This window comes from Cnephaeus nilssonii (assembly GCF_951640355.1).
Source record: "Cnephaeus nilssonii genome assembly, chromosome: 18".
NCBI lineage: Eukaryota > Metazoa > Chordata > Mammalia > Chiroptera > Vespertilionidae > Cnephaeus > Cnephaeus nilssonii.
Genome location: NC_137089.1, coordinates 45,221,294 through 45,238,689, shown reverse-complemented (window position 1 = coordinate 45,238,689; position 17,396 = coordinate 45,221,294). Strand labels below are relative to the sequence as shown.

General features: G+C 46.3%; 1 protein-coding gene across 1 annotated transcript in view; it reads right to left on the bottom strand.

Annotated features, from left to right (window-relative positions):
- Window positions 1–5,215, bottom strand: part of FER1L6 (fer-1 like family member 6) — a 98,510-nt gene extending 93,295 nt beyond the window's left edge. Inside the window, exons 1-2 of the mRNA XM_079795808.1 lie at window positions 5,138–5,215; window positions 293–413 (exon numbers count right to left, since the gene is read on the bottom strand). Coding sequence (XP_079651934.1) covers window positions 293–413; window positions 5,138–5,213 — 197 coding nt within the window. The 5' untranslated portion in view covers window positions 5,214–5,215. The remainder of the gene's footprint in view (window positions 1–292; window positions 414–5,137) is intronic.
- Between the last annotated feature and the right edge of the window lie 12,181 nt (window positions 5,216–17,396).

Below are 17,396 nucleotides of genomic sequence, written 5' to 3'. Positions count from 1 at the left end.
TCTGTCTCCTGTTGCTGCTGTCGTTTCTGAACTGTAAGGGACATGAGGACCTTAACTCAGAGGATTTAACACTGGAACCTGAGCCAGGACCCTGGCCTGCTGAAGGTTGGCCGGGATCAAGAGGCCACAGAGAAAGCTGGACATGAGGACATGGCACTCGGTCTTCCTTAGGCCTTTGGCTCCTTGCAGGCAGTGACTGGGTGCTAGTCTCTGTCCCCTCGAGCCTGCAGGGGTACTTGGCACAGGGGAGGTGCTCCCAAATGTGTGCTTACTGCCCGCATCAACACTGTACCTTCTCTTTGGAGGAGCTGAGGGGACAGGAGTGATGGACGCATCATCATAAATCAAATCTCCTCTCAGTCCTTCCTGGGGAGAAGGGCCCTCTCGTGGTGCTTCTGCTTCACCTTGACCATCTAGAGGAGCAGAAAAGGAAGAAAACCCTGTTAAATAGACATGTAGTAGTGATCTGAGCCTCCATTCTGTGTCCAGTGCCATGCCACAGAGCTGCAAGGAAACCTTTAGACACAGCATGAGGGTGTGGTATTTGTTACAGCAGCCATAGGGAACGAATACACATGTGTTAAGACTATTTTCATGAATAGATACCAAACAGAGTCTTTAAAACACCTCCTCCCTCGCCGGAAGGATTCTGATTTAATTTATCTGGGATGTCAGTTTGTTTTTAATTCCCCAGGTCATTCTATGGTGTAGCAAATCTTGAGAACCACTTTTCAACCAGGTTTTCAGCAAAAACTTAAGAGTGGATGGAACACTCTCTTACACAAAGAGGCTCTGACATGGTGTGGTTCAAAGACCAAACTCCAAAAGGTTTGGGTTCAAATCTCAGCTCTGTCACGTTCTGGCTCCAAGATTTGGGGGAAGTTAGTTAACTTCTTTCAGCCCTGTTTTCCTCATCTATAAAGCAAGGCAGCGTTAGCTACCCCATAGGGCTGTTAGGAAAACTGAATTAAGTATAGATAGCTCTTAGCACAGTATCTGCCAGGTGCATGGTGAGTGTTCATTGTGTGGATTTTAAGTTGAGTAAGTCACTCAGAATTTCGTGGCATTTTCCCCTCCTTGCCTATAAAATGAAAGGATTAGATAAGAAAAGTGTTTTTAAAGCTTTTAAAAGCAACATAATTCTTTCATAAATGTAATTTTATATAAAACTTCAAATACATAACACAAGTCCATTGAAAACAAGCTGTTCTATGTGCCATTGGGTGAAACTCCGGGCAGGCAACATCCCACGGGATCTCACCACCCCCTCTTCAGGCACCTCTGAAGCTGTTTCTCAGAACCTTGGACTCCATGAGACCCAATTGGTAAACTTGTCAGCTTAATCGTCTCTGAACACCTTCCAGTTTTCATGTATTTTGGTTCTCTGATTTTAATCAGCAACGAAGGAAAACGGTGCCAAATCAAATAATTGATGGACTAATGGGTCCCCTATGTCAGAGGAGCTCATGGACATAAGCCTTGGTGGTGTTCAGTAGTTACAAAAGGATGCCTGAATGAATGCAGTCACCTTTGACTCTCTTCTCACTGTGGAAACAAAAGACAAGCCAGCCTGCTGAGACACAGAAAGAACGGCAGCGCCTGCCTGCGCTCCGGTGGCAGCAAGAGCAATTAAGCCTTTCTCCCTACTTAGCTACAAAGGCCTCAGGGATGGGGACCAAATGTTATCAATTCAAGTTTCCAGCGACCATGCTTAGGTACCTCACTTATGCCAGAAACTGTGCTAGGTTAGATGCCAAGGTTGGAACGGTAACAAAATGTGGACCCCCTCCCTCTGCATTGCATGCTGGAGGATGACACAGACCCAGAGGTAGAAAGGTAGTCAGCGTCTTCTATAGCTTGTATGCATGCATTCATTCATTTATTGAGTTACTACTCTGTTCTCTCCAATCTACTCACCATGGACCATCCAGAGTGACCATCTAAAAAAAATCCACCTCGTGTTGCTTCTCTTCTTAAAACCCCTCTGCTGTTTTCCATTGTCCTTAGAATAAAGCTGAAGTCCACTTATGACTCTGATGCTCTGCTCTGTCTGGCTTCCATCTCCTCCTCCTGGGCCACCGGTCCCTCTGTCCCTGCCATCACTGCTTTCTAGTCACACAGGCCTATTTCAGTTCCTTCTCCCCCAACAAGCTCTCTCCTGCATGGAATTTATCTTCACAGACATCCCTCCTCTTCCTGCCCACCCCTTGTTGGGTTCCTTTTCTTCCTTGAAGTTTCACATTAAATATTATCACCACAGAGAACCCTTTTCTGACGGCGCTGAAACAGATTCCCCAATAGTCTCTGTTTCAGCACGCTATCATCTTGATGCTACTTTTCTCAACTTCTAATGCAGTTACCTCATTAGCGCCCGATAGGTAACAGATGGCCCATCCAGAACGGGACCATTTGAGGACTTTTTTTTATAACAGTGTGGGTGTAAGAAAGCCACAAGGGTTGTGCAGCTCTCTGGGGCTCACAGCAGCCAAGCTGTTAGCACTCGGAGGCCCCAACTATGAGGGGGGAGAGAGCACAGCCACCAGAAGGTAGAAAGAGAAGTCAGGTGCAGTCAAGCTTCCCTACAAGGAGCAGCAACCATCCTTCAGTTGAGGGACACCGATCCTGACCTCACTGCTCCCTCTCTCAGATCTCCTGCTGGACACCCCACTGGGGAAGGAACCTGGGTCATGCAACCATAGAGGTTAGCCTCCTGGGATAGAGAACAGGTCCCAGAAAAAAGGTGCAGAATAGATCTGGAGAGGCAAACGGAAGTCTCCTACATAGAGCTGTCCCCCTTCTAGACCATTACCCACCCAGACCCAGCACAGCTCAACTCTCGGCAGGCCTTCCATTGCTATCTGCTGAGTAGCTGAATGAATGGACGATCCTGAAAGGTACCTAATACCTCTTAGTTGGGTAACTAACTAATGGAGGAGTTAAGGTAACTGGAATTTCAGAAAATAAAGGCATGGCCTAGTATGCCTCCAAATATGCAGATATAAGAGCCACAGACTTTAAGAATCTCGAAACATTTCACCCAGAAAAGTCCTAACTTCCCAGGCCAGGCCAACAAGGAAAGACCAATGTGTACTCAGTTCTCTGGACTTTGTTTTGCCATCTCCTACAGGGTGGCCCCTGGCCAGCAGGACGGGTGCTATGTACTTTCTAGGAGGGGCCTGATTCTCTCTGCCCTGTTTGCTTTGTGGGCTGAAGACTCTATTTAGAATGAGCTAGCTCCTTCGAAACGCCTGTGGTCGACTGCCCCAAATCTCTCCCAGCTTGTTCCTTCCTCCCCTGAGCAGTGAGGGCTCCTAACTGGAGGGCAACTCAGGGGGTAAGAGAGCCCAGGCTCTGGTGTGAGACTGACCTAGGCTCAGGAGCCAACTTCTTCAAACTTATTAGCTGTGTGACTTTGGGCAAGCCACTCATCCTCTCTGAACCTCTGTTGTAAAACAGGAGCAAAGGAATCTACATTGTAGAGTAATGAATGATGCATGTCAAAAGTAGAAAGCATCAGGATCAATTAATGTGTCATAAATATTATTTTTCTGCCCTAGCCAGTTTGGCTCAGCAGGTAGAGCTTCGGACTGCAGACTGAAGGGTCACAGGTTGCATTCTGGCCAAGGGCACATACCTGGGTTACAGGCTTGATCCCCAGTAGGGGGCATGCAGGAGGCAGCCGATCAATGATTCTCTCTCATCATTGATGTTTCTATCTCTCTCTCCTTCTCCCTTCCTCTCTGAAATCAATAAAAAAATATTTTAAATAAATTATCGTTTTTTCATAAGGTCCTTGTGCCTTTTTCAAACATGTGTCCCCAGAACCTACCACAGTGTCATAATTTCAAGGACACCAAGAAAGACCCCAAGCCTTTTCTACCCATTCCCTGAGACCTGTAATTTAACTAAATAGACAAGTACTTCTATCAAGCTTTAAGCCTGGTCCCCACTTCAAATGAAATGCTTCTCCTATCTCGTCCCAGATGACTTGGACTCATTATTACGAACACTTTTAGTGTGAATAATTTTCATGTTATTTTATTGTAAGATTGGGTTCTACCTGAGGCAAGGAGCAGAGTTAGGTGGGGAGGGCTATAGGACACCTGCTGCGGATGGCAGTGCAGGGTGAAGGAGGCCCCCAAGGAGATGACAGGGGTTAGAAATGGCCCACAAAGCTGGCCTTGAACTGGCTGCGGTCAGAAGTCTCCCAGGGACCACCCCAGACCTGTCTAATGGAAGCTGGTGTTCCTATTTGATTCAATAAACAGGAATGTCAAGTGGATGCCGGCCTGGCCTCTGCTGGCACAATTCACCCTGTAACTCGGGCTTTGCTCTTGAGAGAAGGAAGTAGCCCATTGTAAGGGCAGGAAGCCAGAGAGCCTGAATTTACCTCCCAACTTGACTGCTTCCTGGCTCCGTGTCTGCCATGGAGGGTTCGTGTCATGGGTCTGTGATCCAAAGGACTTCCTCGAAGTTGGCTTAATGCTCTGCTGTTACCATTTTGAAATTCTTAAACATTTATTAACACTGGCTTTGCATTTTGTTTTTCACTGGGCCCTGCAAATTCCTGCAGCTGGCCTTCCCCACACTTCACTCTTTCTGCATCTCTGTAAACTCCTTTGTAAAACTAGGGCAAAAACACCTACTGGTAAGATAATGGAGGGGTTAAACGAGACAATACAGTCAGAGCCTCCCCCATAGCAGCTGCTATGCTCGCTCTCATTTTCAATCTCACTTGATTCTCCATATGGCCATGTGAGGTCAACCCAGCAACCCACGCCATGTCCGCTTGACAAAGGAAGAAACCAGGACTCAGAGCTGCTGAGTGACTTATCCTGGGCCACAGAGCAAATGGGAACAGAAGCAGGGGCTTGAGTCCAGCTGCTGCTTCTTCGTGGCTCTCCTTCCCCAGCCCAGCAGTGTCCACCTGCCCAACGACCAGGTGACCAGCCATCCTGGGGTGGAAGGCCTTGGGCCCGCACCTGTGATCGGCGGGGTCCAAAGACCCAGCAGGCAGCATGTCCTGCCTCACTCCTATGGAGCGTGAACCCCATTCCCAGCCATGGAGGGGTCCACTCTGTGAGGGCCCCAGGCCCCAGGGTAGCAAGCAGTCAGCTCCCCTCCACCAGAGCCTCACCTTGGGCAGCCTTGTTGGCTAGGATTAACCCCTTCTCTGCTTTATTCTTCTTCTTCTTCAGCTTCAACCCAAACATCCCCTTTCTGAAAAGAAGAAGAAAAACTTCAACACAATCATTGTAACACTGAGTCATTCAGATATGTTAGGAGAAAATAAACACACACACATACAATGACTTCGCCCAGAAGCCGGCCAGCCTCCTCATCCACCCAGGATGAGGATCAAAAGGCAAGTGTCAGGATGACCCAACAAGGGATCCAGACAGCTCTACTTATGCAGAAACCACAAAAACCCCATCTGAACAGAAATCATAAAATAAAATAAAAAAGAAATGTGAAGTGCACCTACAGTCCCACTTAAATGAGGCCTAATTCTAATACTAATAGCACTAGCTGGCATTTTTCCAATTCTCACTCACCTGTGTCACCCATGCAAAACAAATGACATCATCTAATCATGACGTCAATACAGCAGCCCTCTCCCACCCATCTCACAGATGAGGAGCCAAGGCCCAGAGAGGGTAGGTAATGTTTCTAAGGTCGCACAGCTCCTAAGCATCAGAGCTACCACTGGAATCCAGGTTTGCCTGATTTCCCCGAGCCCAGGCTCCAACCTGTGGTTGGCCTTGAGCCTACTGGCTCCTCTGAGCAACATGAACACCCTTTCAGAGCCAGGTTCTCAGACCATTTCCAAGGTCAAGAGGCTCTGGAACTCACTGAGGTCACACTGCAAATACAGAGCGAAGCTGACACATGGTATGTGACCTTAATGTCAGCTATGGTTACTATTGTTATTACTAGCCCTGAGTGGGAAGCCATTTGGGGGCCTCATCCCTGGGAAAGGCCCAGTCCGCTGTCTCTATCAGACAATAGGAGCATCCTGACCTTCTGCTGGCCTCCTGAGAGAATCCCTTTCTGGGGCTGGGAGACTGGAGAGCAGCCAGCTCTGTGTGGGAGAACGGAAAGTCACAGTTGAGAGGAGAGTCAGGCAGGCTGGGAGGCGGCCGTGGAGGAAGGGGGCAGAGGAACAAGGAAGGCCTGGAGGAAGGGGGTGAAGAGAGCAGCGAAGGCTCCAACCCTCTGTGAGCTTTCTGCATTCCTGGAGCAGTGAGAAGAGTGCTGGGACCATCAGTTTCCTGTTTTGCTTACATATTTAGGACTCAGGAGGGGCAGAGTGAGAGGCTGGGATCAGGAACTCTGCAGTTAGATCACCTGGACTCCAACCCCAGCACTATCTTTGCCACCTTGACCAGGTCACTGAACATCTCCAAACTTCAGGGTCCTCGTGTGCAATGAGATAATGAATGTAAAGCTTTTAGTATAGTAACTGGAACATACTGTTGGTCAATAAACATTAGTTATTCTTGTTATTATTCTAAGGAATAGGATTAGGACCAATGAGCAGAAGGTTCTAGGAGACACACAGAAAGCTTCTACTTATTCATTGACTTAGTTATCTGTTTTTTATTCTGTTGATATTCTCCCTGGTCCAGATGAGCAATTAAGGATCTCTCCACAATGGTGCTGTCTGAATAGTGAAACGGACTGCACTGGGTGGGGAGTGAGATCCCTGTTCCTGGAAGTGTGCAAGCAGAGGCCTGAGGACCACTGGTAAAGGATTTTGTGAAGAGGTCAAACATCAGAAAGGGGGTACCTGAGGGGCCTTTTGATACCTTCAGCTACAGTAGAACGGGGGGAAATGGGTTCTGGAACTACCCAGACATGGATAGAAACCTCTCTGAACCTCAGTTTCCCCATTGGTACAATGAGGTAATAGTAAAGTTCCTACTTAACAGGATTGTCGTGAAAATAAAATGAGGCGAAGTAAGCAAAGCATCTAGGAAAGTGCTTGGTATATGAAAAGTGCTAAAAAAACATAACAACCCAAAAAACCACAGGCCAGCTGGCATGGCTCAGTGGTTGAACACTGACCTATGAATCAGGATGTCATGGTTCAATTCCTGGTCAGGGCACATGCTGCGGTTGCGGGCTCGATCCCCAGTGGGGGGCATGCAGGAGGCAGCCAATCAATGATTCTCTCTCATCATTGATGTTTCTCTCTCCTTCTCCCTTCCTCTCTAAAATCAATAAAAAATATATTTAAAAAAAGAAAAAACAAAACGAAAACAAGCAAGCAAGCAAACAAAAAAAAGTACCCTTCTTGGAGGTAGCATTTTCCCCCTTTCATTTGCGATTATCCTGTGATAAGAACAGTAATCCAAGTCTCCTTTTGTCTGAAATTTCTTAAAGGAAACTTCCAATAATAGTTCTTGTTATCCTGTTTTCAAATAAAAGTTACCAGGCAGAGGGCCCCAGGCCAGCACCTTCCAAACCCTGAATTGCCACTGTGGTCCCCGAGGGCTCACTACCATCATCACTTCACAGAGGCAGCATCTGATGTTCTGGAAACTTGGCCAATGGCCTCCGCAGGCTACTTGAAAGGGCTGAATTACTTCCATCCTCAAACAGGAAGTTGCTTCTAATAAGTGCCAGTATCTACCAGAGGGACACACATGGTTCCTCTTCATCATCGATGGCCTCAGGATTCTGCACCGCCCATTGGGCAGCTGGTAACTGGGCTCTGGGCATGTCCAAAGTTGCTGCCATGAAAGGAGAGGAGGAGGGGTTCCCACCTCTTAGAGATAGGCACTCCTGACCCTCAGAAAACAAGAGCTCTTGGCCCTGCTGTCCACTAGAGGCAACTAAGGAAGCTTCAAAGATACTGATGTCGGAAATCACTTTCAGAGATTTCATTGCTTTGGGGAAGACCAGCGAGGAGAAGGCCTGGTCTAGGCACAGCTCAGACCCCCTGCAGAGGAAACCAGAGCCGTCCTTCCAATTGCCCAGAGGATTCACAACCAGCTCAGCTGTCTTGGGTGGGCTGATGTTTGTTTCACAAACACACAAGGTTGTTTGCCCGAACCCCTGAGTCAGTCATCAAGAGTATTCCCAGCCTGACTCCCAGCAGGAAGGGTCTTGATAAAATAGATTTCTCCTCCTCGGCCCCATGACAGCCACAGAAGAGCTCACCGGCCCAGAACGAGCATGCCACCGGCATCTGGGGCAGCACACAAATCTCAGCTCAGGGCCAGCTTTAATCCACTCTCAGTGCTAGAATTTGGGGCTGGTTGCTTAACCCAAATGAGCATGTTTCATTCACATGTGACAGCGGACATCTCTTACCCAATTCACAGGGTGACGTTAACATGCTACAAATGATTGTATTGTCGATGACAAAGAAATGGGCTAGAATATTTCCTAGAATGCGTGTAAATTTTTAAAAAAATGTATTGAAATTTACTATGTGCCAGGAACACCATTTTGCACACATTACCTCCTAGGCTTCCCACAATTTATTACTGGGCAGATTATCCATTTTTACAAATGAGACGTTGTCCGGGATTTCCAATCCATATATTGGGATCCACCGGCAAATCAGGAAGGCTCACCAGGGCAGTTGCCATCACACTCCCCTCTCCAGTCTGCCCAGGATTCCAGCATGGGAACCCTCCCACTTCAAAAAAATGATTGAGGATCTCTGGTTTAGGATCTATTGGATCTCCTCCCAGGGCCACCCCAAGATAAGTCAAGAGACACACAGAAACCCCCATACCAACCTGGTCTCCTCAGGGTGAAAGCTACCATGACTCCGATATCTGTATCCAAACAATAAGAATATGAAACAGTGCACGTGTTAGACTTGCTGCAGCACATCTGCTCGGGGTGGCGACGCTCGCTGTGGAAGCCCGGGGCCCTCACTGCTGGGAGAGAGGGGCATCCAGCCTGGCACATGGAAAGAGCAGCTGGACACCTGGAGTTTGGGTCTCATCTACACACTTTCTAACTAGGTCAGGGGGGCACTTCTCTGAGCTCCAGGCTCCTCTGCTGCAGGAAGTGGCAATAACGTTAACTCCGCTTTTCTCCCTGGGTGGTAGATATATGACTTTGCCAGCCCTCATGCTGATCTGGTAAGAGTCCTACAAATAGCTAATTTAATGTCACATCCATAGCTCAGTGGAGCTGGGATTAGGAAATGGCTTGCAAGCAAGGTCTCTATGTGGTTGTCCATTGTGTCACCAGACTCCCCTACTGGGCTCACCTTTTCTACCTTCAGTGGGGAATAGAAGCAGCTCAGGCCATGGGACAAAGCACCAAGTTCATTGTGTTAATGGGTGTGAACAGTTCTGGCCCCAATGCTCTCCTCCCCACCTAAGAGGACACAGGACACAAGTGACCCCTGTACCTCACTCTCGAAAGCCAGTCATAACCCCCAGTACTTAAAAAAAAAAAAAAAAGATTGGCTGATTTGTGAATGTATTCATGTGAAAACTCATAAACTTAAAAAAATAAATTATGTAGTTAATAAAATTTCTTTATCTAAAGAATGAATTTGCATATAACAGGTCAATTTTAAGAACTAAACAAAAGCAAGCTTTCCCACCATCCTGGGGTTATCTGGAGAGCCTTGGATCCTCTCCCTGGTGCCCTCTGGGAAATCCCTTCCTGGAAATATCCCATCTGTATTTACCTGACTTCACAGACTGGGATCTACTCATTAAAGGCAAACCACCAAACAGAGTAAGAGCTACAGTGTGAGTTTTGACAGAAGATTGTTAAAATATAAATCTGTGTGACATTCTGCCTTTGTCAAAACTGAAACTTTTCTTTCTCTCTCCCTATGATCTTCCCATCACAACTTGCCTGTTCGATATCTTATTTCTTTAGAGCAGTGATGCTCAACTCTGGCTGCACATCGGACTCATACAGGGAGCTTTCTAAAATTGTCCCCCATGCCCTAGGCGGTTTGGTTCAGTGAATAGCACATGGGCCTGCGGACTGCAGGGTCCCGGGTTCGATTCCGGTCAAGGGTACATGCCCAGGTTGCGGGCTTGATCCCCAGGAGGGGGCGTGCAGGAGGCAGCCGATCAATGATTCTCTCTCATCATTGATGTTTCTATCTTTCTCTCCCTCTCCTTTCCTCTCTGAAATCAATAAAAATATTTTTTAAATAAAACTGTCCCCCACACCATGGCGAGGCCCCGTGCAGATAGTCTGATTTCCTTTGTCAGCCATGCAGCTAAGGCTCAGCAGTTCTGAAAGTTCCCGGGGTGATTCTAACATGCAGTGGAGTTGCAGACCCCTGTGGTTAAGTAAAGGAAGTTCAAAAGATAATTTTATAACCAGAAGAAACAATGAAATTTAGGAATCGTAATGTAAATATCTGTGTTTTCCGATGGTTTTAGGCAACCCTGCTAGCGGTTCTCAACCTGTGGGTCGCGACAGATATTTACATTACGATTTATTAACAGTAGCAAAATTACAGTTATGAAGTAGCAACGAAAATAATTTTATGGTTGGGGGTCACCACAACATGAGGAACTGTATTAAAGGGTCGCGGCATTAGAAAGGTTGAGAACCACTGGCTTAGAGGGTTGTCATGAAGATCAAATGAGATTAAAAATGTGATATTCTGTTTGTAAACACTAACGTGCTATATCCTATACATGTTAATTAAATGAAAAATAGGATCAACGTTCTGTGAATGTCCCTTAGGGCTCCCCACAATACAGCCTCAGCCCTCCTGTCCAGCACCGGACTCCCCAAACACTGTACTTCACCCAATGGACAGCTCCTCCTAAATTCATCACCCTTTTGCCCATGAACCCTTTCTCCTTCCAGGCCCTCCACTGAAGGCAACTTCTCCCATCTTGATCGGTCAACACTATAATCTATATTCTAGGCCCAACTCAACTACCTTCTTTTATGTAATGTGTCCTCCAGTTTCGCAAAGAGGAACAGTCACTCATTCTTCTGGATTCCGCTAGCACTTTGTTCTTATTTCTGTTATAGCATTTAGCATACTAGTATATATCATAACCGTCTAAAACAGGCGTCCTCAAACTACGGCCCGCGGGCCACATGCGGGTGTTTTTGCCATTTTGTTTTTTTACTTCAAAATAAGATATGTGCAGTGTGCATAGGAATTTGTTCATAGTTTTTTTTTAAACTATAGTCCGGCCCTCCAACGGTCTGAGGGACAGTGAACTGGCCCCCTGTTTAAAAAGTTTGAGAACCCCTGGTCTAAAACAACCATTCTCCTTTATTAGATGCTGAGCTTTTGAAGGCAGTAACCATGCCTGTTTATATCCATACCTTCAGTATCTAGCATAATGCCTGGCAAATAGTAAGGCTCAATGACTGTTGGATACATGGATAGATAGATAGACAGACAGACACATGGATAGAGCATTTATATAGAAAGCTCCATAAAAATTCACTGGAAGTTCTTTGGCTCTCTTAAAAAATGTACTGTAGCAGTCAGAAAAGCATTAAGGCCATTCCAAGACTGACAGCATAGTGAGAGGAGAGAATAATCTAAAACTTCAGTTGCCAAGCCTTGTCCTAACAGTTACCTTGGAGCTGCGGAAGAAGAGGAAATTATTCTCCCTGGGGCCTGATGAACCATTTATTCTCTGTTAAATGGTGCATCGGCTCTGGCTGTCAGCCAGCCCTGGTCTCCATCCATTTCTTAAAATCACTCCCTTTTCTATCACATCCTCCTTTTTCTTTCTCTAAATACCTTTTATCGGTTGGTTCTTTCCTACCACCAGTCCTTAGATGATAATTCAACAAAAGTGTATGGAGTCTATTTGTGCCCCAGCACATATAGGCCTGGTGTACAGGGATAAATCTGACAGGGTCCTTGGCCTTAGAGGTGCTCACAGTGTGGTATAAGCACAGAAGAGCAATGCTACCATGGGTAGGTACCAAGAGCTTTTGGAGAATGGAGGGAAGAATGACTGGCCTGGGCCAAGAGGAGCCGAGGAAGGCATCCAGAGCAGGTGATACTCTAGTTTGATCGTAAAGGAAGAAGAAGGTCCTGGGAAGCAGAGAAGAGATGGGTGGAAAGGATACACATGTATTAAACATCCACTATGTGTCAGAGTCCTTTACATATGATAATTTACTACATGACCACAACGACCTTCAGTGAAGACAATATCAGTCTCAGATTAAAGAGAAATTTAGAGAGATTAGGCTATAGACTGAGAGTCTGTGTCCCCCAAATTCATATGTTGAAGCCCTAACCTCCAATGTGATGGTGTTTTATATATTGAGGAGTTTGAGTAATAAATGAACTTTTTAAGTTTGAAAACCACTAATCAAGATCATCCTACTCATTCAACAGATAGGGAAACTGAGACCCAGGGAAAAAGTAGGAACCAGATCAAGGATCAAGGTCACACATCTGTTTATTGAAATCACTGTGACCTCTGGATGTCCATATATCCTGTGTTTACCCTCCAGGAATGCTAAGACCTCAGCAAGCATGGACTCCTACAACACGTCCTGTCTACACCCAGGCCAGGCTCACTGATAACAGATACACCTGAATCCCATTCATCCAAAAATTAGCTTTCTCCTTCAACAGCACTTTCCTCAGAACTCTTGAGCATTACATAAAATGCTCCAAAGGTTTAAATATGATGGCCTAATTACTTTTCTCTGTATACTTAAAAAGGAAAAATGAAAGGAAATTCATATCTGTTAAAAGCAAAAGCAGTTCAGTACTGTACAGAAAAAACTACATTTCAAATATGATCTGCAAAGGATATTGTTTAATCCTCGCCCAAGGACATGCTTAGAGAGTGGGAGGAAGAAAGAAAAAGAGAGAAACATCAATGAGAGAGAGAAACATTGATAGGTTGCCTTCTGTATGTGCCCCTACTGGGAATAGAACCTGCCACAACCCAGGTATGTGCCCTGACTGGAAATTGAACCTTGTGGTGCACAGGATAATGCTCAACCAACCGAGCCACTCCGACGGGGCTGCAAAGGATTTTATCTCCTTTGCATGTTTAAGTTCCTTCATGGCTCCTGCAACCAAAATCTACTTCCCTCAAACTGATTACTTCCATGAGTAAAAAAATGTAATTAGTGCAGACAAACGAAGCTCTCTAATCAGTCAAAACTTGAAATATGAGGCAACTCAATGCAATTACAAACAGCTTCCAGTCATCCATATCCTAGACATGAACTCAATTTTTTAAAATCCCCACCAGAAATTCATTGCTTCAATTTTCAGTGATGTCCTGCATAGAAGGAAATAAATCCGAAGGCTCATGTATCAACCCATGCAATCAAACCTAACTCTTAAGGTGTTACGGAGAAGCCTGATAAAACAGCTTGTCTTGAGGGAGCCTTTTCTGTGAGACTTACAGGGTCTCAGAAACAACAGAATCCCATCAAACTCCCTCACTCCACCAAGATGTTCTTGAGGGCTCTGTTCAGTTTCCTCTGAAATTACTTTTGCAAAAGCTGGAGTTTGAGGCTGTCACATGGCAGGAGGAAGCTCTCTCGGTCCTGTTCAATTCTCCAGGGGTAACTGTCCATGCAGTTTCAGCCTCAGCTCAGAGTTCAAATGTGTGTGGAGTCCCAAACGCACAGGTGTCCAAGATCTGTCCCTTCCTCAACTTGGAATCACCAAAGAGGAAGGGGTCTAAAGTCATGCCTAGTTTTGGGCCTCAGGCTCAGGAGACTCGCAGTAAAGTTTATTCCTCACTAACAATGAGGAAGGCCTCACTGATCCCCAGTCTGCTACAGCAAAATCAGAACTGGAGAAGTCTGTATAGTGAACTTACATGTAAACACGATGTATCCATACCTATATCTGCTTAAAGCCCCAGTTTACACAGTGATGAATGTCACTCACATTAAACAGAAACAGGGATGCAGCCAAGAGGTAAATAGTGACTACATGTTCTATCTGTAAGGTATTTTACCCTCCCCAAGCACGGAGCCAAACATCAGACCCTAGCAGGGGCCCCATGTGGGAAAGGAGACTGGTATTTCTAAAGTACACTGGGTAAGACACAGGCTCAGGTCTGACTTTGGCCTCATAATACGACTTATAATATGTTTCCTGAAGTAAACCATATACTCTCTCTATGCCTCCATTTTGTCATCTGTAAAATTGGCATCATGTAATACCTTCCTCATAGAGAAGGGAGGGGAACTTCGGCCCAAGGGCCATATAAGGCCTGTGAAATCATTTGGTCTGGCCCTACCAATGCATTAGGGGTGAGTTAATTATATGATTGACCAAATATAGCAGGCTAATTTTTAAGCTGATAATTTTGTATGACCCTCGAATGATGTTAGAAATATCCAAATGGCCCTTGGGAGAAAAAAGGTTCCCCACCTCTGTCATAGAGTGTCAAGGATTAAGTGAATTTATGTATCTAAATCACTTCGAACAGCTCCTGACAAATGAGAGAAAATAGCTACCATTATTCTTATTTTAAGACGAGAAAATTGAGGCTCAGAAAAGTTAGGCAACTTACTCAAAGTCACCCAGCTACAAACTGGCCACACTGGGGACAGAGCCAGGTCTCCACAGGGCTTGCTGAATGCTTTGCCACCTAGACCACACTGGGATTGAGCCAGTAAACAGTTCTCCATTGTACAATGTATAATTTATTCAATATTTTAATCCTTTTTATTATTTAATTATCAATCTTCAACGTGCTCTGAGACAATCATAATAGCTGCTGCTCATTAAGCATGTAGGCTGAGACAAGCACTGAGCTAAAGGTTCTACATACATTTTTCTCATTTCATCATCTCAACAGCCGCTGAAGTTTTGATCTCTTTTACTGATGTGGGAATTGAAGTCTAAAAGGTTAAGGAACCTGCCTAAGACCCCACAGCCCTAAGCTGCAATCAGATTCTGGCCTGCCAGAGCCTTCACTCTGTGCTGCCTCACAAATGTCAATCAGACATTTTTCAAGGTACTGTGCAATCCTCACCTTCCCAGATGCTGCACACCGCAGTCCAGAGAGGCCAGGGAACTTGCCTAGAGCCATACAGCAGCTGTTGCTGAAGCCCAGTGTCCATGCTCTGTGCTCTGGGACTCACCCATGGTGGGCCAGGTCTCTCAGAACAAGAGGAGGAGCGGCAGCCACGAGGGCATCCGGCAGCCAGACCACAGCAGAGGGCGGACAGAGCTCAGTAATGAGAAACAGAGCAATGGGCCTCACCTTGACGGGCGGGCGAGGGCTCCTGACCGTGCCCCGAGCACTCCCACTCACGCACTTCTTGGCCCCGAGGCAGGTCAGCAGGGCAGGAGGCACAGCGTCCAGCGCTAGTCTCGCGAGGAGAAAGGCTCCTGTCTAGAATGCAGTGCCCAGTGGGGTGGGTATCAGGCTGCCCCGTCCCGAGGGGCGGCGCCTCCCGGGAAATGCCCTTCCTGCGTGTTGGCCCAGCAGCTCCCTATCTCTGTTTGAAATTCTGCGCCCTCTTTGGCTTGGCCGCCAGAGTCCAAGCCTCCGATCAGCAAACACAGCGGCTCAGAGCAGGTCCTGAGAGGAGGGGCCACCAATGTGTTTTATTCCAAGTCAGGTGGCCACAGGTAGGTCAAGACACAAAGAACCGTAGCTCCAGACAGTGCCAAAGCCCGGGCGCTTTCTAGCCACCATCCAGCCATCCCACCTGGCTCTTTCATCATTGTCACCATCCCCTACCCATTTGCAATGCATTATTGTTCACTTTAATAATAGTAGGAACAGTTAACATTTGTTAAGCACTTTGCTTGGGGTCAGTTCTAGATGCTGTTACAAGTATTATCCTATTTAAGACCAACAACAACCTCAGAGGTAGGTTGGTATTGTGCCCAACATACAGATGGAAAAACAGAGCCACGGAGGGGTTGGTAAGTGCTGGGATGTGAACCGAGGCCGTGTGACCTCAGACCGCACCTGCGCTCTCGGGCTCTCCAGCCTGCTGCCTCTGCTCTGTGACATTTCAGTAGGACTTGTGTCTGATGCTATTTCAAAGATACCAAGTTTATAAAGAAGAAAAAGGAATAAAATAAAAAGAAGGTATTTTGATAGGTCAAATGCCTTAGAACTCACTGCCTGTAAGGGGTTGAATGGTGCCCACTCTCAGCCCCCAGTATATTTCCAGGTTCTGGAAACTGTGATGGTGCCCTTATTTGAAAAACAAACAAACAAACACAGTCTTTGCAGAGGGAATTAAGTTAAAGATCTCAGGATGAGAACATTCTGGATTACTGAGTGGACCCTAAAGCCAATTACAAGTGTTCTTACAAGAAAGAGGAAAGGAGACGGCACAGAGAGGGGTGATGTGAAGACAAAGGCAGAGACTGGAGTGATGTGGCCACAGCCCAGGAGCACCTGGAGCCACCAGAAGCTTGGAAGTGGCAGCAAGGAGTCCCCCCTTGAGCCTCCGAGGGAGCAGGTCCCGTCTGCGCCTGAATTTCAGACTGTGAGAGGATACAGTGCTATTGCTATAAGCTACCAAGTCTGTGGTCATTTGTTATGGCAGCCCTGGGAAATAATACATTGCCCTTTGCCACTTCCTCTTTCCCTTCTTGATGACATTGTAGGAAAGGAAAGAGTGTTGGGTTCACCCTGTGGGCACCTCACAGGGAAGGCGGGCAGGTTAACACCTGTGGGCCGGGCAGTGGTGTAAGAGCCTGGGACGTGTAGACACTGAGGGAGGAAGGCAGTCCCCCGGTGCAGGGCAGGGGCTGGGGAGAAGGTTTTGCAGGTGAGGACTGAGCAGATTCAACAGTAGCTCACCAGGCAGCCTTCTTCAAGATTCCCAGCTTCTAAAGGCTGACCAGTTCTAGCCTTCATTCATATCTACTACTTCCTCCATATTTCAACTTACTATCATCCTATCTTTTTATTTTATGGACTTTATTGGGTGACACTGGTTAATAAAATTAAATAGGTTTCAGGTGTACAATTCTATAACACATCATCTGTATATTGTATTGTGTTCACCAACCCAAGTGAAGTCTCTTTCCATCACCCTTTACCCACTCATATTTCCCCCACTTCCCTTTCCCTCTGGTAATCACCATACTGTTGTCTGTCTATGAGGTTTCTGGGTGTGTTTTTTTCTTAATCCCTTCACTTTTTTTCAGCCAGCCCCGCTCCCTACTCCCCTCTGACAGCTGTCAGTCTGTTCTCTGTATCTCTGAGTCTGTTTCTATTTCGTTTGTTAGTTTATTTTGTTCATTTGATTCCATATGTAAGTGAAATCATATGGTATTTGTCTTTCTCTGGCTGGCTTGTTTCACTTAGCATCATATTCTCCAGGTCCATCCATGCTATCACAAAGTATAAGATTTCCTTCTTTTTCATGGCCCAGTAGTATTCCATTGTGTACATGAACCACAGCTTTTTTATCCACTCATCTACTGATGGACACTTGGGTTGCTTCCAAATAGT